The sequence below is a fragment of the Salmo salar genome, chromosome 01 (assembly GCF_965601325.2).
Source record: "Salmo salar chromosome 01, fSalSal1, whole genome shotgun sequence".
NCBI classification, from domain to species: Eukaryota; Metazoa; Chordata; class Actinopteri; order Salmoniformes; family Salmonidae; genus Salmo; species Salmo salar.
In genome coordinates this window covers 104315321-104339239 of record NC_138291.1, presented here as the reverse complement: position 1 = coordinate 104339239, position 23919 = coordinate 104315321, and the positions used below count along the sequence as shown (strand labels likewise).

The 23919-nt window shown below is 41.9% G+C and overlaps 1 protein-coding gene across 5 annotated transcripts in view; it reads left to right on the top strand.

Annotated features, from left to right (window-relative positions):
- The window catches only part of col19a1 (collagen, type XIX, alpha 1), a 260397-nt gene that overhangs the window by 74450 nt on the left and 162028 nt on the right, over window positions 1-23919 (top strand). For 2 of the 5 annotated variants that reach the window (XM_082978533.1, XM_082978542.1), the window contains exons 14-17: window positions 7246-7290; window positions 15636-15671; window positions 21013-21042; window positions 23432-23458. In XM_082978533.1, the coding sequence (XP_082834659.1) occupies window positions 7246-7290; window positions 15636-15671; window positions 21013-21042; window positions 23432-23458 (138 nt within the window). The remainder of the gene's footprint in view (window positions 1-7245; window positions 7291-15635; window positions 15672-21012; window positions 21043-23431; window positions 23459-23919) is intronic. The other 3 variants (XM_082978539.1, XM_082978535.1, XM_082978540.1) reach the window with 3 other exon arrangements.

Below are 23919 nucleotides of genomic sequence, written 5' to 3'. Positions count from 1 at the left end.
ACCTATAGAATACCACTATAAACCTATAGAATACCACTATAAACCTATAGAATACCACCATCACTATAAACCTAGAATACCACTATAACTATAAACCTATAGAATACCACTACAAACCTATAGAATACCACCATCACAATAAACCTATAGAATACCACCATCACTATAAACCTATAGAATACCACCATCACTATAAACCTGTAGAATACCACTATAACTATACACCTATAGAATACCATTATAAACCTATAGAATACCACTATAAAACTATAGAATACCACTATCACTATAAACCTATAGAATACCACCATCACTATAAACCTGTAGAATACCACTATAAACCTATAGAAAACCACTATAAACCTATAGAATACCACTATAAACCTATGGAATACCACCATCAATATAAACCTATAGAATACCACCATCACTATAAACCCATAGAATACCACTGTAACTATAAACCTATAGAATACCACTATAAACCTATAGAACACCACTATAAACCTATAGAACACCACGATAAACCTATAGAATACCACCATCACTATAAACCTATAGAATACCACTATAAACCTATAGAATACCACTATAAACCTATAGAATACCACCATCACTATAAACCTAGAATACCACTATAACTATAAACCTATAGAATACCACTACAAACCTATAGAATACCACCATCACTATAAACCTGTAGAATACCACTATAACTATAAACCTATAGAATACCATTATAAACCTATAGAATACCACTATAAACCTATAGAATATCGCTATCACTATAAACCTATAGAATACCACCATCACTATAAACCTGTAGAATACCACTATAACTATAAACCTATAGAATACCATTATAAACCAATAGAATACCACTATAAACCTATATAATACCACCATCACTATAAACCTATAGAAAACCACTATAAACCTATAGAATACCACCATCACTATAAACCTAGAATACCACTATAACTATAAACCTATAGAATACCACTACAAACCTATAGAATACCACCATCACAATAAACCTATAGAATACCACCATCACTATAAACCTATAGAATACCACCATCACTATAAACCTGTAGAATACCACTATAACTATACACCTATAGAATACCATTATAAACCTATAGAATACCACTATAAACCTATAGAATACCACTATCACTATAAACCTATAGAATACCACCATCACTATAAACCTGTAGAATACCACTATAAACCTATAGAAAACCACTATAAACCTATAGAATACCACTATAAACCTATGGAATACCACCATCAATATAAACCTATAGAATACCACCATCACTATAAACCCATAGAATACCACTGTAACTATAAACCTATAGAATACCACTATAAACCTATAGAACACCACTATAAACCTATAGAATACCACCATCACTATAAACCTATAGAATACCACTATAAACCTATAGAATACCACTATAAACCTATAGAATACCACCATCACTATAAACCTAGAATACCACTATAACTATAAACCTATAGAATACCACTACAAACCTATAGAATACCACCATCACTATAAACCTGTAGAATACCACTATAACTATAAACCTATAGAATACCATTATAAACCTATAGAATACCACTATAAACCTATAGAATATCGCTATCACTATAAACCTATAGAATACCACCATCACTATAAACCTGTAGAATACCACTATAACTATAAACCTATAGAATACCATTATAAACCAATAGAATACCACTATAAACCTATATAATACCACCATCACTATAAACCTATAGAAAACCACTATAAACCTATAGAATACCACCATCACTATAAACCTGTAAAATACCACTGTAACTATAAACCTATTGAATACCACTATAAACCTATAGAATACCACTATAAACCTATAGAATACCACTATAAACCTATAGAATACCACCATCACTATACACCTATAGAATACCACTATAAACCTATAGAATACCAACATCACTATAAACCTATAGAATACCACTTTAAACCTATAGAATACCAACATCACTATAAACCTATAGAATACCACCATCACTATAAACCTATAGAATACCAATATAAACCTATAGAATACCAATATAAACCTATAGAATACCAATATAAACCTATAGAATACCACTATAACTATAAACCTATAGAATACCACCATCACTATAAACCTATAGAATACCACTACAAACCTATAGAATACCACTATAAACCTATAGAATACCACCATCACTATAAACCTAGAATACCACTATAACTATAAACCTATAGAATACCACTACAAACCTATAGAATACCACCAATACTATAAACCTGTAGAATACCACTATAACTATAAACCTATAGAATACCATTATAAACCTATAGAATACCACTATAAACCTATAGAATACCGCTATCACTATAAACCTATAGAATACCATTATAAACCTATAGAATACCACCATCACTATAAACCTATAGAATACCACCATCACTATAAACCTGTAGAATACCACTATAACTGTAAACCTATAGAATACCATTATAAACCTATAGAATACCACTATAAACCTATAGAATACCGCTATCACTATAAACCTATAGAATACCACCATCACTATAAACCTGTAAAATACCTCTGTAACTATAAACCTATAGAATACCATTATAAACCTATAGAATACCTCCATCACTATAAACCTATAGAATACCACCATTACTATAAACCTGTAGAATACCACTATAACTATAAACCTATAGAATACCATTATAAACCTATAGAATACCACTATAAACCTATATAATACCACCATCACTATAAACCTATAGAATACCACCATCACTATAAACCTGTAAAATACCACTGTAACTATAAACCTATAGAATACCATTATAAACCTATAGAATACCACCATCACTATAAACCTATAGAATACCACTATAAACCTATAGAATACCACTATAAACCTATAGAATACCACTATAAACCTATAGAATACCACCATCACTATAAACCTGTAAAATACCACTAACTATAAACCTATAGAATACCATTATAAACCTATAGAATACCACCATCACTATAAACCTATAGAATACCACTATAAACCTATAGAATACCACTATACACCTATAGAATACCACTATTAACCTATAGAACACCACCATCACTATAAACCTATAGAATACCACTATAAACCTATAGAATACCAACATCACTATAAACCTATAGAATACCACTTTAAACCTATAGAATACCACTATAAACCTATAGAATACCACTATAAACCTATAGAATACCACCATCACTATAAACCTATAGAATACCACTTTAAACCTATAGAATACCAACGTCACTATAAAACTATAGAATACCAATATAAACCTATAGAATACCAATATAAACCTATAGAATACCACTATAACTATAAACCTATAGAATACCACCATCACTATAAACCTATAGAATACCACTATAAACCTATAGAATACCAACATCACTATAAACCTATAGAATACCAATATAAACCTATAGAATACCACTATAACTATAAACCTATAGAATACCACCATCACTATAAACCTATAGAATACCACTATAAACCTATAGAGTACCACTATAACCCTATAGAATACCACTTTAAACCTATAGAATACCTACATCACTATAAACCTATAGAATACCACTATAAACCTATAGAATACCACTATAACCCTATAGAATACCACTTTAAACCTATAGAATACCTACATCACTATAAACCTATAGAATACCATATATCTAAGCCTATAGTTCAGATCAGTTTATCATGAATTTGTTCCTGCATCATAAATATCGATCCAGACCTGCAGATAGGGAAACTGACACTGACAGTGCTATACTAGTAGGGGATGTTGATCTAACATTAAAATGGCTCTAGGTGATTTATATTACTATTGGTAAAGTCAACACCGCTGAATGTTCACACATTAAAATGCAGCAGTTGAAGTTGAGAATCTGCAGTCAGTGCGTTTTTATGTATGGCTGCTATACATGATGAAGCTGTCTGGTATGGTCTCAACAGTTTCTTATACTGTACAATCAATAGCTGTACTGTAGAGATTCATTTATGTGTGTATTTATGTGACTGGGACAAAGCACATCAATGAACATTTCTTTAAATGTGAGAGATTTAGCCAGCTGGCTATTTTTCATGCAGTAATATTGATATAGTGTCCATTAGTTTATTATGTCTAGGGAACTATGCTTGGTTAAATGGGGTATTCTGACTTCTTACCAAGTGTATTTTACTGTAATGCGTTAAAGTCCAAATGAAATCAGATAATGAAATTGGGTTAAAATGTGTTATCTATTATAACATAACACATGTCTGGTGACAAAGCCATGTTTTAATATCAGTATCTATCTATCGTACATGATGTGAAAAACAAACCTGTTGGACAGACTGGGCATTATTACTGTATACTATGTTACTAACAGACAGTACATCATGTAGGCCTGACCAAAGTTGGGACATTGAGTTTTCTGCATTATGAAGCATTTACATGACACTACAGAATCCTATGACAGCCGTGTTAGCTCCTGTTAACATTACATAACATGGGGAATATTGAAACAATCTAACTGAATATCTAGGATTAGAACACTATTTTTTTCAAGTGTTCCACTCCACTAGCCAGCACCTCGCCTAAATAGGTGTGCGTTTCTTTCGCCTCTGGATTACAGGTTTACCATTGAACTTGAAGCCCAGAGACATATTGTAATGCCATGCTACTGGCGGCAGAGAAGTCAGGCGCAGGAGAGCGGAAACTGATTTACAACGGTTGTGTTTAATAACCATAAACCACCGTCAACAGAATAATACAATAAATGGGTCAAACAAAACCCGGTAACTACCAGCATACCGTGCACAAGCACTACAACAAACAATTACGGACAAGGACATGGGGGGAACAGAGGGTTAAATACACAACATGTAATTGATGGAATTGAAACCAGGTGTGATGGAAGACAAGACAAAACCCGTGGATAATGAAAAATGGATCGGCGATGGCTAGAAGGTCGGTGACATCGACCGCTGAACGCCGCCCGAACAAGGAGAGGAACCAACTTCGGCGGAAGTCGTGACAAATATATTTAGAGAGTTTGGCCATTTTTCATATTTAGAGAATAAAGGAGAGCCGCACACTCTAGGAGCTCAGATGCAAAAATATTTATGTCCAACGTTTGGACAGACAAGCTGTCTTCATCAGGGTATAATGACAAACACTGCGGAGTGACTCATTTATAGTGTCAAAAGACACACACAGGTGTCTGTAATCATGGCCGGGTGTGGCCTGATATCATTGGTTAATTCTCATATATTAAAATAGCATACAAAAAACAAATGGATAGCGTACGATCATAGATACAATTTGGCTACATAAGTCTACAAACATTTACAATACCAATCACAATAATCACAAGAATGGCTTCAGATCAAAGTCTACGTTGAGACCAAAGGGAGCAAGAGTCTTTAAATTAAAGATCCAAGCAGCCTCTCGTTTTAACAATAAATTGTCGAGGTCATACCCTCTCCTAGGGAGGGTGACATGTTCGATACCAATATAACATAGAGACGAAATCGAGTGGTTTGCTTCCAAAAACCTGTATTCCAGACTAGCTGACGCGATGCTATTCTCCTGATTTATGACCACTTTTCTTCTCTGACCTCCATTGATTTAGTCACCCTAATTTTGACCAAGGTTAGCAACTCCTATCACTTTTGGATTGGATTATCATAGAGACATTGGTTTTCTTAGAGGATGATCTACACTATTGAACAAACAATGTGTTTTTCATTGGACCACCTACACAGAGTTATGTTGCTGTACTTCTCTGTTTAGTCCTGCAGGACCAGTAGTTGTCTATGATTCAGACTGACTCTAAGTACAAAGACATTTAACAAAGAGTTTCCTGGACTATTCAGAGACCCCGATACCTGCGGACACAGATATCAGCAGCACATGTCAAGCCAAAACACTAATCAATCAATCAATCAATCAATCAATCAATCAGTAAAATGTATTTTGTAAAGGCCTTTTTACAGCAGCAGTTGTCACAAAGTGCTTATACAGAAACACAGTCTAAAACCCCAAACAGCAAGCAATGCAGATGTAGAAGCACAGTGGCTAGGAAAAACTCCCTAGAAGGCAGGAACCTAGGAAGAAACCTAGAGAGGAACCAGCCTCTGAGGGGTGACCAGTCCTCTTCTGGCTGTGCCGGGTGGAGAGGAACCAGGCTCTGAGGAGTGGCATGTCCTGGGTGCTGACTAACGGAGCATAAACTGAAGACTAGGTGCTGACTAACAGAGAGTAAACTGTAGGCTAGGTACTGACTAACAGAGAGCAAACTGTAGGCTCGGTGCTGACTAACAGAGAGTAAACTGTAGGCTAGGTGCTGACTAACAGAGAGTAAACTGTAGGCTAGGTACTGACTAACAGAGAGCACACTGTAGGCTAGGTGCTGACTAACAGAGAGTAAACTGTAGGCTCGGTGCTGACTAACAGAGAGTAAACTGTAGGCTAGGTACTGACTAACAGAGAGCAAACTGTAGGCTAGGTACTGACTAACAGAGAGCAAACTGTAGGCTAGGTGCTGACTAACGTAGAGTAAACTGTAGGCTCGGTGCTGACTAACAGAGAGTAAACTGTAGGCTAGGTGCTGACTAACAGAGAGTAAACTGTAGGCTAGGTGCTGACTAACAGACAGTCAACTGTAGGCTAGGTGCTGACTAACAGACAGTCAACTGTAGGCTAGGTGCTGACTAACAGAGAGTAAACTGTAGGCTAGGTGCTGACTAACGAACAGTCAACTGTAGGCTAGGTGCTGACTAACAGAGAGTAAACTGTAGGCTAGGTGCTGACTAACAGAGAGTAAACTGTAGGCTAGGTGCTGACTAACGAAGAGTCAACTGTAGGCTAGGTACTGACTAACGAAGAGTCAACTGTAGGCTAGGTGCTGACTAACAGAGAGTCAACTGTAGGCTAGGTGCTGACTAACGAAGAGTCAACTGTAGGCTAGGTGCTGACTAACGAAGAGTCAACTGTAGGCTAGGTGCTGACTGGAAAAATGTCTTTGTTCTTTTTTGACAACCTAAAGGTGTCTAATGTCTTTGTTCTTTATTGACAACATGAATGTGTCTAATGTCTTTGTTCCTTTTGACAACAGAAAGGTGTCTGATGTATATGTTTGTTCCCAGGGCTTGAAAGGAGACTCAGGTCCTATTGGCCCCAAAGGTGATCAAGTAAGTCATAATCCCTCATCTATGGTTTGGCTTTAAACATTAGTAAATAGCATGAGCTGATGCACACCCCAAAATGTTTGTAGAGGTGCTGACAAACAGACAGTCAACTGTAGGCTAGGTGCTGACTAACGGAGAGTGAACTGTAGGCTAGGTGCTGACTAACAGAGAGTCAACTCTAGGCTAGGTGCTGACTAACAGAGAGTAAACTGTAGACTAGGTGCTGACAAACAGACAGTCAACTGTAGGCTAGGTGCTGACTAACGGAGAGTGAACTGTAGGCTAGGTGCTGACTAACAGAGAGTCAACTGTAGGCTAGGTGCTGACTAACAGAGAGTCAACTGTAGGCTAGGTGCTGACTAACAGACAGTCAACTGTAGGCTAGGTGCTGACTAACAGAGAGTAAACTGTAGACTAGGTGCTGACTAACAGAGAGTAAACTGTAGGCTAGGTGCTGACTAACGGAGAGTGAACTGTAGACTAGGTGCTGACTAACAGAGAGTAAACTGTAGACTAGGTGCTGACTAACAGAGAGTAAACTGTATGCTAGGTGCTGACTAACAGAGAGTAAATTGTAGGCTAGGTGCTGACTAACGGAAAGTCAACTGTAGACTTGGTGCTGACTAACAGAGTAAACTGTAGGCTAGGTGCTGACTAACAGAGTAAACTGTAGGCTAGGTGCTGACTAACAGAAAGTAAACTGTAGACTAGGTGCAGACTAACAAAGTAAACTGTAGACTAGGTGCTGGCTATTGTAACAGTATAGATTCCGTCCCTCTCCTCGCCCCAACCTGGGCTCAAACCAGGGACCCTCTGCACACATCAACAACTGACACCCCACGAAGCATCGTTACCCATCGCGCCACAAAAGCCGCGGCCCTTGCAGAGCAAGGGGAATAACTACTTAAGGTCGCAGAGCGAGTGACGTCACCGATTGAAACGCAATTAGCGTGCACCACCGCTAACTAACTAGCCATTTCACATCGGTTACACTAGGTGCCGACTAACGGAGAGTAAACTGTAGGCTAGGTGCTGACAATCAGACAGTCAACTGTGGCTAGGTGCTGACTGAGAGTAAACAGTAGGCTAGGTGCTGACTAACAGAGAGTGAACTGTAGGCTAGGTGCTGACTAACGGAAAATAAACTGTAGGCTAGGTGCTGACTAATGGAGAGTAAACTATAGGCTAGGTGCTGACTAACAGAGAGTAAACTGTAGGCTAGGTTCTGACTAACGGAGAGTAAACTGTAGGCTAGGTTCTGACTAACGGAGAGTAAACTGTAGGCTAGGTACTGACTAACAGAGTAAACTGTAGGCTAGGTGCTGACTAACAGAAAGTAAACTGTAGACTAGGTGCTGACTAACAGAGAGTCAACTGTAGGCTGGGTGCTGACTAACGGAGAGTAAACTGTAGACTAGGTGCTGACTAACAGAGAGTCAACTGTAGGCTAGGTGCTGACTAACAGAGTAAACTGTAGTCTAGGTGCTGACTAACGGTGCTGACTAACAGAGAGTAAACTGTAGGCTAGGTGCTGACTAACGGAGAGTAAACTGTAGGCTAGGTGCTGACTAACAGAGTAAACTGTAGGCTAGGTGCTGACTAACAGAGAGTAAACTGTAGACTAGGTGCTGACTAACAGAGAGTCAACTGTAGGCTAGGTGCTGACTAACGGAGAGTAAACTGTAGACTAGGTGCTGACTAACAGAGAGTAAACTGTAGGCTAGGTGCTGACTAACAGAGAGTCAACTGTAGGCTTGGTACTGACTAACAGAGAGTGAACTGTCGGCTTGGTGCTGACTAAAAGAGAGTAAACTGTAGATAAAGAAAGGAAGTTGTGTACTCTATACATGTTCCCAACTATTTGATAGGAAAACGTAAGATTTCAAGATTTCAACATTTTTCAGGGTGGCTTTGTATATTAACATTGTACAGTCATGTACATTCATGGATGAACACAAACATTAGGAATTAACGGGTCATGTGACAAAGCGGACCACCCAGGTTGCATGACTGATGGTCTGACTTCAGAATTCAATCTGTTCGACCACTGGTCATTTCACCAAACGGGCTGAACATCATTGGACAGGATCTACTATCATCATAGCACATTACAAACTTGATCTGCTGTCCAGCCCAGATTATAGTGTTGTACAGAGTCCAATATAGTATTTCTGATCAGTCAGAAATGCCAATTATTTGTACCAGACACACCCTTCTAAAAAACCTCATGCCTCGCTGGTGGTCAGTCTAAATACATTCTATTACCATATTATTAGATCACTAAATGGGTACATGAAAAGTTGAACTATTTACCATAATTGAAAAAACTCAGACAGAACAGTAATAAAGTCTAGACGGGTCCAGCAAGCTGGAGATTTAAAGCATTCACAAATACAGTGGAGACTTAATTATCAGCATTCTTTTATAGCCTGTTCATTGAAAGGGAATTTGAATTACAGTAGGCAAATTCCTCTTATTGCAATTCAAAATATATGTAGAAAAAAGTTCTCTAAAACCACAGTGGGATTTCTTTGCTCTGTAAGAGATGGAATGTTTTCCGTTCTCTAATTAGTTACCATATTGTTCATATTTACACGAACGGTACTCACATATGCACACATACACACATTCATTTCCACTTTCATTATTGGTGAGGGAGCTGCTGTATGATTGTAGGGTTATTGTAGGTACACAGTCTTCCAGCCTTGAAGTTTTAATGAGCTATCTGTTTGGTTCTCTGAAGAGGAGAGAGCAAAATAGAGAGAGAGAGGGAGAGAGAGAGAGGGAGAGCACCAAATGAGTCTGTTTTGTAGAGCTATCGGAGTGAGGGGCAAATGTGATTATTTATATTTTTGGGTCAGAACAGTAATGAGTACCTCAATATTCCCAAGCAGGAAGGAATATTTTGGGTGAGACACCTGTGAATACAACCTAAACGGTCATGAATAACTAATTAGTCATAAATAATCTTAACTTTCCAGATCATATAGACCTAATTGGTTAATGGCATAAAGTTTGGCAAATGTCTAAAAACTTTGTACCATGGTTGCAAGTCATTGTAAACAAAATACTGTAGCTCAGTTGGTAGAGCATCGGTCTGGCAATGCCAGGATAGTGGGATTGATTCCTGGGACCATATGTAAAAAATATATGCACGCATGACTATAAGATTCTTTGGATTAAACACTTGTCTGGTAAATGGCATGTAAGACAAGCAGTGAAGGAAGTCCTTTTGTTAAAGCAGGACATAACACTTCTTTACTGACTTCATGTATCCACTACACTTATAGTCTAGCACTGATCTGACAAACCATTAAGGAGCTTTTATTTAAAGGAAACATGTTTTTAAAAGGACACATGTATTATTTAAAAGGACACATGTATTCATTAATAGGACACATGTATTCATTAATAGGACACATGTATTCATTAATAGGACACATGTATTCATTAATAGGACACATGTACTCATTAAAAGTACATGTGTCCTATTAATGAATACATGTGTCCTATTGACCTCATCCCGTCAGTAGAGGATGCCTGGTTATTTTTTTTAAAATGCCTTCCTCTCCATCTTAAATAAGCATGCCCCTTTGAAGAAATTTAGAACCAGGAACAGATATAGCCCTTGGTTCTCCCCAGACCTGACTGCCCTTAACCAACACAAAAATATCCTGTGGCGTTCTGCATTAGCATCGAACTGCTCCCGCGATATGCAACTTTTTAGGGAAGTTAGAAACCAATACACACAGGCAGTTAGAAACGCCAAGGCTAGCTTTTTCAAACAGAAATTCGCTTCGTGCAACTCCAACTCTAAAAAGTTCTGGGACATTGTAAAGTCCATGGAGAATAAGAACACCTCCTCCCAACTGCCCACTGCACTGAGGATAGGAAACTCTGTCACCACCGATAAGCCCACTATAATTGAGAATTTCAATAAGCATTTTTCTACGGCTGGCCATGCTTTCCACCTAACTACCCCTACTGCATTCAACAGCACTGCACCCCCCACAGCTACTCGCCCAAGCCTCCCCCATTTCTCCTTCTCCCAAATCCATTCAGCTGATGTTCTGAAAGAGCTGCAAAATCTAGACCCCTACAAATCAGCTGGGCTTGACAATCTGGACCCTTTCTTTCTAAAATTATCTGCCGAAATTATTGCAACCCCTATTACTAGCCTGTTCAACCTCTCTTTCGTGTCGTCTGAGATTCCCATAGATTGGAAAGCAGCTGCTGTCATCCCCCTCTTCAAAGGAGGTGACACTCTTGACCCAAATTGCTACAGACCTATATCCATCCTACCCTGCCTTTCTAAGGTCTTCGAAAGCCAAGTCAACAAACAGATTACCGACCATTTCGAATCCCACCGCACCCTCTCCGCTATGCAATCTGGTTTCAGAGCTGGTCATGGGTGCACCTCAGCCACGCTCAAGGTCCTAAACGACATCGTAACCGCCATCGATAAGAAACAATACTGTGCTGCCGTATTCATTGACCTGGCCAAAGCTTTTGACTCTGTTAATCACCACATCCTCATCGGCAGACTCAGTAGCCTTGGTTTCTCAAACGATTGCGTCGCCTGGTTCACCAACTACTTCTCTGACAGAGTTCAGTGTGTCAAATCGGAGGGCCTACTGTCTGGACCTCTGGCAGTCTCTATGGGGGTACCACAGGGTTCAATTCTTGGGCCAACTCTTTTCTCTGTATACATAAATGATGTCGCTCTTGCTGCTGGTGAATCTCTGATCCACCTCTACGCAGACGACACCATTCTGTACACTTCTGGCCCTTCTTTGGACACTGTGTTAACAACCCTCCAGACGAGCTTCAATGCCATTCAACTCTCCTTCCGTGGTCTCCAACTGCTCCTAAACACAAGTAAAACTAAATGCATGCTCTTCAACCGATCGCTGCCTGCACCTGCCCGCCTGTCCAGCATCACTTCTCTGGACGGTTCTAACTTAGAATTTGTGGACAACTACAAATACCTAGGTGTCTGGTTAGACTGTAAACTCTCCTTCCAGACTCACATCAATCATCTCCAATCCAAAGTGAAATCTCGAATTGGCTTCCTATTTCGCAACAAAGCATCCTTCACTCATGCTGCCAAACATACCCTCGTAAAACTGACCATCCTACCAATCCTCGACTTCGGCGATGTCATTTACAAAATAGCTTCCAATACCCTACTCAACAAGCTGGATGCAGTCTATCACAGTGCCATCCGTTTTGTCACCAAAGCCCCATATACTACCCACCACTGCGACCTGTACGCTCTCGTTGGCTGGCCTTCGCTTCATAATCGTCGCCAAACACATTGGCTCCAGGTCATCTACAAGACCCTGCTAGGTAAAGTCCCCCCTTATCTCCGCTCACTGGTCACCATAGCAGCACCCACCTGTAGCACGCGCTCCAGCAGGTATATCTCTCTGGTCACCCCTAAAGCCAACTCCTCCTTTGGTCGTCTCTCCTTCCAGTTCTCTGCTGCCAATGACTGGAACGAACTACAAAAATCTCTGAAACTGGAAACACTTATCTCCCTCACTAGCTTTAAGCACCAGCTGTCAGAGCAGCTCACAGATCACTGCACCTGTACATAGCCCATCTATAATTTAGCCCAAACTACTACCTCTTCCCCTACTGTATTTATTTATTTTATTTATTTTGCTCCTTTGCACCATATTATTTATATTTTATCTCTGAACTTTCTTCAAACTACAAATCTACCATTCCAGTGTTTTTCTTGCTATACTTTATTTACTTTGCCACCATGGCATTTTTTTGCCTTTACCTCCCTTATCTCACATCATTTGCTCACATTGTATATAGTCTTAATTTTTTATTTATTTTTTATTTTTTCTACTGCATCATTGATTGTATGTTGTTTTACTCCATGTGTAACTCTGTGTTTTTTTATGTTGTCGAACTGCTTTGCTTTATCTTGGCCAGGTCGCAATTGTAAATGAGAACTTGTTCTCAACTTGCCTACCTGGTTAAATAAAGGTGAAATAAATAAATAAAATTTAAAAAAAGGACATGTATTCATTAAAAGGACACATGCTTACAAACCATAATTCAATGGATAGTGAACATATTTTAATTGAAAATCAGGCAGAGGGAAAGTTTTATAGAGAAGGAAGATACTATTATGGAGAAATATCCAGCTTGTGCATGTGAGAATAGATAGTAGAAAAAACAGAGGAGAGTAGACCGAGGGGTTGAGAGGTGCTGTTTACATTGTGTGATGGGAAAACAACTCTCTTCCTGCTACTTCATTCAAAGGAGTTTACACAGTTGGGAACTACCTGGTACCTAATGGCAGAAGTAAAGTCTTCTAGACAAACAGTCAGCTTGTGAGAATAGACAGTAAACTAGTGGAGAAGAATGTAGTTGGAAGTGTGCGATACATTGAGCTAACGTTTACTATTGTCATCATGGGGAAACCTTCCTTCTCTGAATCTACCACCTGGCTTGTCACGTTAACTAAACAATGTGTCATGGATGTCTCTGTGTTAACACTGCAAATGCACTATTCCTAGGGAATAGGATGGACAGCACACCAGACATAGGTTCCTAGGGAATAGGATGGACAGCACACCAGACATAGGTTCCTAGGGAATAGGATGAACAGCACACCAGACATAGGTTCCTAGGGAATAGGATGGACAGCACACCAGACATAGGTTCCTAGGGAATAGGATGGACAGCACACCAGACATAGGTTCCTAGGGAATAGGATGGACAGCACACCAGACATAGGTTCCTAGGGAATAGGATGGACAGCACACCAGACATAGGTTCCTAGGGAATAGGATGAACAGCACACCAGACATAGGTTCCTAGGGAATAGGATGAACAGCACACCAGACATAGGTTCCTAGGGAATAGGATGGACAGCACACCAGACATAGGTTCCTAGGGAATAGGATGGACAGCACACCAGACATAGGTTCCTAGGGAATAGGATGGACAACACACCAGACATAGGTTCCTAGGGAATAGGATGAACAGCACACAAGACATAGGTTCTTAGGGAATAGGTTCCTAGGGAATAGGATGGACAGCACACCAGACATGGGTTCCTAGGGAATAGGGTACGATGTGGTATGTACACCAGACATAGGTTCCTAGGGAATAGGGTACCATGTGGTATGTACACCAGACATAGGTTCCTAGGGAATAGGGTACCATGTGGTATGTACACCAGACATAGGTTCCTAGGGAATAGGATGGACAACACACCAGACATAGGTTCCTAGGGAATAGGATGCCATGTGGTATGAAGACCAGACATAGGTTCCTAGGGAATAGGATGAACAGCACACCAGACATAGGTTCCTAGGGAATAGGATGAACAGCACACCAGACATAGGTTCCTAGGGAATAGGATGGACAGCACACCAGACATAGGTTCCTAGGGAATAGGATGGACAGCACACCAGACATAGGTTCCTAGGGAATAGGATGCCATGTGGTATGTACACCAGACATAGGTTCCTAGGGAATAGGGTACCATGTGGTATGAAGACCAGACATAGGTTCCTAGGGAATAGGGTACCATTTGGTATGAAGACCAGACATAGGTTCCTGATACTATTTGCAACTATTCTTTTAGTTATGCTTTGCCAGGCAAGCTCAATCAAGCCCAGATAATGTATTTGAAATGATGTGAAATAGTATTTGAACCCAGCTGTGGTGGACAACACACACACACAGCTAAATAAAGCAGTAACACAAGGTGATGTTTATTTTGACTGACCTTTAAAGCTCTGCATGCACAAGCCCTCCCGCAAGTACCGCCGCTTGGCTAGACGTGAAGGTAACTTCTTTAGACATTTATTTAGTGTAGTAATACTCTCTGCCAGTATTTAGAGTCGAAGAAAATTATTGAATATCAGCAATTCCTTCCTTTCAAAATGAATCGTCTGAATGTGTGTCACTTGACGTTCTGTGTTGTACTATACGTTGGGTGTGATAGGTGCTGAGAGAAGATCCATGTTAGAGTCTCTCTTGACGTTCTGTGTTGTACTATACGTTGGGTGTGATAGGTGCTGAGGGAAGATCCATGTTAGAGTCACTCTTGACGTTCTGTGTTGTACTATATGTTGGGTGTGATAGGTGCTGAGAGAAGATCCATGTTAGAGTCACTCTTGACGTTCTGTGTTGTACTATACGTTGGGTGTGATAGGTGCTGAGAGAAGATCCATGTTAGAGTCACTCTTGATGTTCTGTGTTGTACTATACGTTGGGTGTGATAGGTGCAGAGGGAAGATCCATATAAGAGTCAATAAATTCATGAATGACTAATATGTTCAACGATAAAAAACAACAATTTCTCTCTCCCACAGGGCGATACGGGTCTTCAAGGTCTGCCTGGACTAAGTGTAAGTGTGCAGTCTTTTATGCAGCTGTCTTCATATGAATGTACACGCTCACACACACACACACACACACGCACACGCACACACACACACAGGGGGGATGAGGAGAGGGTGGGGGGTGAGGAGAGGGGAAGGAGGGGGATGAGGAAAGTGGAAGGAGGAGGGATGAGGGGGGATGAGGAGATGGGAAGGAGGGGGTTATGAGGGGAAGGAGGAGGGATGAGGGGGGATGAGGAGGGAAGGAGGAGGTTATGAGGGGAAGGAGGAGGGATGAGGGGGGATGGGGAGAGGGGAAGGAGGAGGTTATGAGGGGAAGGAGGAGGGATGAGGGTGGATGAGGAGGTTATGAGGGGGGGATGAGGAGGGGAGAGAGGGATTTGGAACTGCTCAGGTGAACAGTCTGTGTCACATTACCATCCACCTCTGTGCTGTCTGGGAGGTCAGGCATGGAGAGGCTAGACAGGGGTAGATGAGCATGGTTAACCCCCTCTCTCCACACCTCTCCTGGGGCTTGGAGCATGGTGGAGAGCAGGCAGGTAGACCACTGGTCTGGAGCTCTGGGGGGAAGGATGGGAAGGGCAGGAGGAGATGAGAAGGGGGTGGCAGGTAGCATCCATGGTGGACCTACATGTGTGAGAGAAGTTGACGACAAGTTATCACATATGCCGAATACAACAGGTGTAGACCTTACCGTGAAATGCTTACTTACAAGCCCTTAACCAACAATGCAGTTTTAAGAAAATAGAGTTAAGAAAATCTTTACAAAGAAAAAAATTAACACAGTAAAATAGCAATAATGAGGCTATATACAGGGGTTACCGGTACCGAGTCAATATGCGGGGGAAAAGGTTAGTCGAGCTCATTTGTACATGTAGGTAGGAGTAAAGTGACTATGCATAGATAATAAACAGTGAGTAGCAGCAGTGTAAAAACAAATGGGAGGGGGTTGTCAATGCAAAAAGTCCTGGTGGCCATTTGATGAATTGTTCAGCGGTGTTATGGCTTGGGGGTAGAAGCTGTTAAAGAGCCTTTTGGACCTAGACTTGGTGCTCCGGTACTGCTTGACGTGCGGTAGCAGAGAGAACAGTCTATGACTTGGGTGACTGGAGTCTCTATTTTTTGGGCCTTCCTCTGAAACCGCCTGGTATATAGGTGCTGGATGGCAGGAAGCTTGGCCCCAGTGATGTACTGGGCCGTACGCACTACCCTCTGTAGTGCCTTATGGTTGGATGCCGAGCAGTTGCCACACCAGGCGGTGATGCAACCAGTCAGGGTGCTCTCAATGGTGCAGCTGTAGAACCTTTTGAGGATCTGGGGACCCATGCCAAATCTTTTCAGTTTCCAGAAGGGTAAAAGGCGTTGTTGTGCCCTCTTCACGACTGTCTTGGTGTGTTTGGACCATGATAGTTGGTGATGTGGACACCAAGGACCTTGAAACCCTCGACCCGCTCTACTTCAGTCCCGTCGATGTTAATGGGGGGGTGTTCGGTCCTCCTTTTCCTGTAGTCCACGATCAGCTCCTTTGTCTTGCTTACATTGAGGGAGAGGTTGTTGTCCTGGCACCACACTGCCAGGTCTCTGACCTCCTTCCTATAGGCCGTCTCATCGTAGTCGGTGATCAGGCCTACCACCGTTGTGTCGTCAGCAAACTTAATGATGGTGTTGGAGTTGTGTTTGGCCACACAGTCGTGGGTGAACAGGAACTACAGGAGGGGACTAAGCATGCACCCCTGAGGGGCCCCAGTGTTGAGGATCAGCGTGGCAGACGTGTTGTTGCCTACCCTTACCACCTGGGGGCGGCCCATCAGGAAGTCCAGAATCCAGTTGCAGAGGGAGGTGTTTAGTCCCAGAGTCATTAGCTTAGTGATGAGCTTTGAGGGCTCTATGGTGTTGAATGCTGAGCTGTAGTCAATGAACAGCATTCTCACATAGGTGTTCCTTTTGTCCAGATGGGAAAGGGCAGTGTGGAGTGCGATTGTAGGTATTACATGTACAGGATACACATGGTAGACACTGTCCAATTAAATGCTTACTGGCAGGTTCCTTCTGGACAATGCAACAACAATAAGAAATAATAAAATATAAGAATACCAACATAAAATAAATGGCTCAGTAGAATAGAATAAACCTCTTCTCTCCTCAGCTCTCCTCTCCTCAGCTCTCCTCTCCTCAGCTCTCCTCTCCTCAGCTCTCCTCTCCTCAGCTCTCTTCTCCTCAACACTCCTCAACTCTCCTCAACTCTCCTCTCCTCAACTCTCCTCTCCTCAACTCTCCTCTCCTCAACTCTCCTTTTTTCAACGCTCCTCTCCTCAACTCTCCTCTTTTCAACTCTCCTCTTTTCAACTCTCCTCAACTCTCCTGTTTTCAACTCTCCTCTTTTCAACTCTCCTCTTCTCAACTCTCCTCTCCTCAACTCTCCTCAACTCTCCTCTCCTCAACTCTCCTCTTTTCAACTCTCCTCTTTTCAACTCTCCTCTCCTCAACTCTCCTCTCCTCAACTCTCCTCTTTTCAACTCTCCTCTCCTCAACTCTCCTCAACTCTCCTCTCCTCTCCTCAACTCTCCTCAACTCTCCTCTCCTCTCCTCAACCCTCCTCAACTCTCCTCTCCTACCCTCTCCTCAACTCTCCTCAGGTCTCCTCTCCTCAACTCTCCTCTCCTCAGGTCTCCTCTGCTCTCCTCTCCTCCCCACTAACTCAGTCTAGGAGTTCTAGATGCCAGTCTCTCCCAGTAGACCCTCAGCGTTTAGTGAATCCCAGTAGAAGCCTCAGCATGCTTCATGCATAGTGCTCCTATAATTGGGCTGGCTGCACTGTCTGCTTGTCCTCTCTAGTTCTGTTAACATGAGCCCAGGGGAGAGGGAGCTTAGTGGGAGCATAGCCTAGAAACTCCTAGACAGAGACGGGTAGATTAATATACACACACATGCATGGGTGCACACACACTCACAGAGACGCACGTACATGCGCACACACACAAACAATGCATGAACCCACGCACGTACACACACACACTAATACACACAGGGCCTGGCTGGTGGTGTTAGGGGAGGTGATGGGTGGAGATTAAGAGTATACTGTGAGTGGTTAGCTAATTATCTGCCCTGCCACGTCCCATTAGCACTGGAGCGAGGCAGAGTGTGTGTGACACAGTCCCTTTCATGTCACCCAAATACTTACCAAACCCCAACCGAAAACTGTCACTGTTGACGAGATATTTACTCTAGCTAATTATACATTAATACGAGACGAATCAGGATAACAGAAATTCTATCCTGGCTATCGAGAACACCATGGTTGGCGTTACCAGGTCTTCTCACAACAGACTTGTAAACAACATTGCGGTGATAGTCTGAACACTACTGAATGCTACTAAATGGTAGTATAGATGAACTATTCGATATACCACATTCAGTTTAACCCAAGGTTTCCCTTTTACAAGTACTGTGTACATATGATATACATTGAGAATGAATTGAGTTAGTAAAGCAGTACTTTGTGAGATAGAACATTGTGTTTTATAGAGGGGCATCACGGTTCCTAGCTGTCATTCATGTTTATAGCCACTGTCACAGATACCAAAGGCTTGTCAGCCACCTTGTTAAACGATAGATTTCTGTCCACCGTTTTAAAGAGGCAATCTGTGATTCAAAAAAACAATGAAGCGCCACCATGCCACAGTTTTGGTAAACGGCTAAGGGATGGGGCTGACACAGCTACTGTATGGATGCAAGGACTGCCCATCCATGAGATCAAAATAATAGTTTTAACCATGTTCTGAAGCTATACAGCAGGGGTAGACAAGCCTGTTCCTGGAGTTCACAGGTACTGCAGGGTTTTGTTCTAACTAGGCACAACACCTGACCATCTGAGTTAATTGATCAGTTCAGTGATTGCCTAAATTCAACACACTTGGTCTTCCAGGTCGATTAAATCCATAACAGGAACTGCTTACCCCTGATGTACAGTGTTTGTTTACAATTATATTGTTTACAAACAATGGAGTAAAATAGAAGCTTATATTTGGGGTTTTGATGGGGTGCGACAGTTGAACTAAGCTCATGAAGCATTTGAAGTTATCATGGGTATATATCACCCCCCAAAAAAGTACAAAAATGGATGTACCAACTACAGATTGCACCTTTAAGCACAGAGACAGGGGCCTGTGAGTGACTTTCACATTCTGTACACATGTCATGTTATGAATGGCTATTTTCTGCAGCTGCTGCTTCCAAGAAAAAGGCGTCAGTGTTTTTGCGAGGATGCCAATTGAAAAGGGACACCACTTATTTGGGATGGATGTGTAAGCTGATAGGTTGATCTGTGGCCCTGGATGTGGACAGTAGTTTGTGAGGACAGACAACTCTGTCTGTCTGTCTGTCTGTCTGTCTGTCTGTCTGTCTGTCTGTCTGTCTGTCTGTCTGTCTGTCTGTCTGTCTGTCTGTCTGTCTGTCTGTCTGTCTGTCTGTCTGTCTGTCTGTCTGTCTGTCTGTCTGTCTGTCTGTCTGTCTGTCTGTCTGTCTGTCTGTCTGTCTGCCTGCCTGCCTGCCTGCCTGTCTGTCTGTCTGCTCCCCTCCCTTCCACCCACAACACCAGTAGGAGTGTGACTGTGAAAGGCCCTAACCTGGGTTCAAATAGTACTGCTTAGACTCAGTCCCTTCTGACCCACATTCATAGCAGGATTTTTCAAAGAATTGTTACGAGATTACAAAAACCATAACCTGCCACATTCTGATCAATCTACCAATGCAGTTTTGTTCTTCTGATTGACCTACTGTCACGTCCTGGCCAGTATAAAGGTTAATTAGTATTGTAGTTTGGTCAGGACGTGGCAGAGGGTATTTGTTTTATGTGGTTCAGGGTGGTGTGTTTTGTAAAAAGGGTGTTTGATTTAGTAATTCCGGGTTTTGGTTTATGTTTAGGTATTTCTATGTGGAGTCTAGTGAGTGTATGTCTATGTTTGATTAATTGGGGTTGGGACTCTCAGTTGAAGGCAGGTGTTGTCTATCTGCCTTTGATTGAGAGTCCCATATAGTAGGGTGTGTTTGTGTTTGCTTTTGTGGGTGATTGTTCTGTGTTTAGCCTTGTGCCTTGCAGACTGTCAGTGAATTGTTCGTTTTCTTGTTTGTTGTTTTGTATTCATTTTGAAGTGAATAAATGTTCAAAATGAACAACTGCACACCTGCTGCGTATTGGTCTACCTTTTCCGACGATGATTTCGTTATATCGTCAGAAGACGAAGAAATCCCTGACACCTATTTTGTATAGTGTATAATGTGTCTTCAATTAGACTGATATTGTAACTGTCATATTGTAGTTGTCATTGTTTTGTCTTGTTTGTTTCAGGTGGAGAAAGAGGGACTCAAGGGAGATCAGGTATATTCATATTTTCCTTGACATTTCATTGTTTTTGTGGTCCACTGAGTCTGAAGCTCATATCCTTATGTACCCACCAACACGTACCTCTCTATGCTGTTCTGACAGGCTGTTAAATAAACCATAAATGAAACAAAACAACTCTCTCCTCCTGATCCAAATCAATTTGATGAAGTGCACTTTTTATTATGTAATTTGTCACAGAACAATGGCCCTGCCTAGGTCAGATTTACAATAGACCCAGGCATACAGCAGTTTATATGAGGCCTTGTCAGAGGAGGAATGACAACTGCAAGAGTTATGTTGGAGAACTATGGGAGTTCCTAATATTGATGGCGTACGGACAATCAACATCATTGTGAATGACAACTACAGTATTCTTTGTAATTTGAAATGTTCAAAACATTGTTTGTTTGATAAAAAAAAACATGTTTTGGTAACACTTTACTTAAATCCTGCAGATATAATGCTTCAGAACTTGTTATAAGCATATATGAGCCTTTATATCGTGGCATAATCAAATCAAATTGTATTGGTCACATACACATATTTAGCAGATGTTATTGTGGGTGTAGCGAAATGCTTGTATTCCTAGCTCCAACAGTGCTGTAATATCTAACAGTGCAGTAGTATCTAACAATTCACAAGAATACACACAAATCTAAAAGTAAAAGAATGGAATTAAGAAATATATAAATATTAGGACAAGCAATATCAGAGTGGCATTGACTAAAATACAGTAGAATAGAATACAGTATATACATATGAAATGAGTAAAGCAGAATGTAAACATTATTAAAGTGACTAGTGTTCCATCATTACAGTGGCCAGTGATTCCATGTCTATGTACCTGTATATACGGCAGCAGGGTTGAGTAACCGGGTGGTAGCCGACTAGTGATGGCTATTTAACAGTCTGATGGCATTGGGATAGAAGCTGTTATTCAGTCTCTCGGTCCCAGTCTCTCGGTCCCTGTACTGACCTTGCCTTCTGGATGATAGCGGGGTGAACAGGCCGTTACTCAGGTGGTTGATGTCCTTGATTATCTTTTTGGCCTTCCTGTGACATCGGGTGCTGTAGGTGTCCTGGAGGGCAGGCAGTATGATCCCGGTGATGCATTGGGCAGACCTCACCACCCTCTGGAGAGCGCTGCGGTTGCGGGCAGTGCAGTTTCCGTACCAGGCGGTGATACAGCCCGACAGGATGCTCTCGATTGTGCATCTGTAAAAGTTTGTGGGTTTTAGGGGCCAAGACAAATTTCTTCAGCCTCCTGAGGTTGTGGACGCGCTGTTGCACCTTCTTCACACCACTGTCTGTGTGGGTGGACCATTTCAGTTTGTCAGTGATGTGTACGCCTAGGAACTTGAAGCTTTCCCCCTTCTCCACTGCGGTCCCGTCGATGTGGATAGGGGCGTACTCTCTCTGCTGTTTCCTGAAGTCCACCATCAGCTCCTTCGTTTTGTTGACGTTGAGGGAGAGGTTATTCTCCTGGCACCACTCAGCCGGGGCCCTCACCTCCTCCCTGTAGGCTGTCTTGTCATTGTTGGTAATCAGGCCTTTCTACTGTTGTCATCTGCAAACTTGATGACTGAGTTGGAGTTGTGCGTGGCCGCGCAGTCATGGGTGAACAGGGAGGATAGGAGGGTACTATGATGTTGAAGGCTGAGCTGTAGTCAATGAACAGCATTCTTACATAGGTATTCCTCTTGTCCAGATGGGTTAGGGCAGTGTGCAGTGTAATGGCGATTTAATCGTCTGTGGATCTATTGGGGTAGTAAGAAAATTGAAGTGGGTCTAGGGTGTCATGTAAGGTAGAGGTGATATGATCCTTAACTAGTCTCTCAAAGCACTTCATGATGACAGAAGTGAGTGCTATGGGGTGATAGTAATTTAGTTCAGTTACCTTTGCTTTCTTGGGTACAGGAACAATGGTGGACATCTTGAAGCATGTGGGGACAGCAGACTGGGATAGGGATGGATTGAATATGTCCGTAAACACTCCAGCCAGCTCGTCTGCGCATGTTCTGAGGACGCGGCTATGGATGCCATCTGGGCCGACAGCCTTGTGAAGGTTAATACGTTTAAATGTCTTACTCCCGTCATCCACGGAGAACAAGAGCCAACAGTCGTTGGGAGCAGGACACGTCGGTGGCACTGTGTTATCCTCAAAGCACGCAAAGAAGGTATTTAGCTTGTCCGGTAGCAAGACGTCGGTGTCCGCGATGTGGCTGGTTTTCCCTTTGTAATCCGTGATTGTCTGTAGATGCTGCCACCTACGTCTCGTGTCTAAGCCGTTGAATCGCAACTCTACTTTGTCTCTGTCTTACACCTATGTAACCAGTCTTACACCTATGTAACCAGTCTTACACTTATGTTTTGCATCTGACAGGGTCCACCTGGCTTAACTGGAGATACGGTACGCCCAGCACCAGCAATTAAACTTGAATGAAATAAGATCTAGGTATTTTCATACAGCAATTAAGCCAACTAGGCAGCCAGTGGTCTTTGTGCTGCACAGGAGGTTGGTGGCATCTTAGTTGGGGAGAACAGGCTCGTGGTAATGACTGGAACGGAATCAGTGGAATGGTATTAAATACATCAAACGCATGGTTTCCATGTGTTTGATGCCATTCCATTTGCTCCATTACAGCCATTATTATGAACCGTCCTGTCAGCAGCCTCCACTGGTGTGCTGAGAACATGTGGCTCTAACATCTGTCTCCGTAGCAGCTTTATAAGCAACAAGCTGTTAACCCATAGCCTGATCCAGGATCTGTCTGTGCTGCCTTTCTAACTCATATTGTCATTGGCAACAGGTCTGGGATGAGGCCATGAGTTTACATCTGTCTCCACAGAAACAAGCTGGATACACACTCA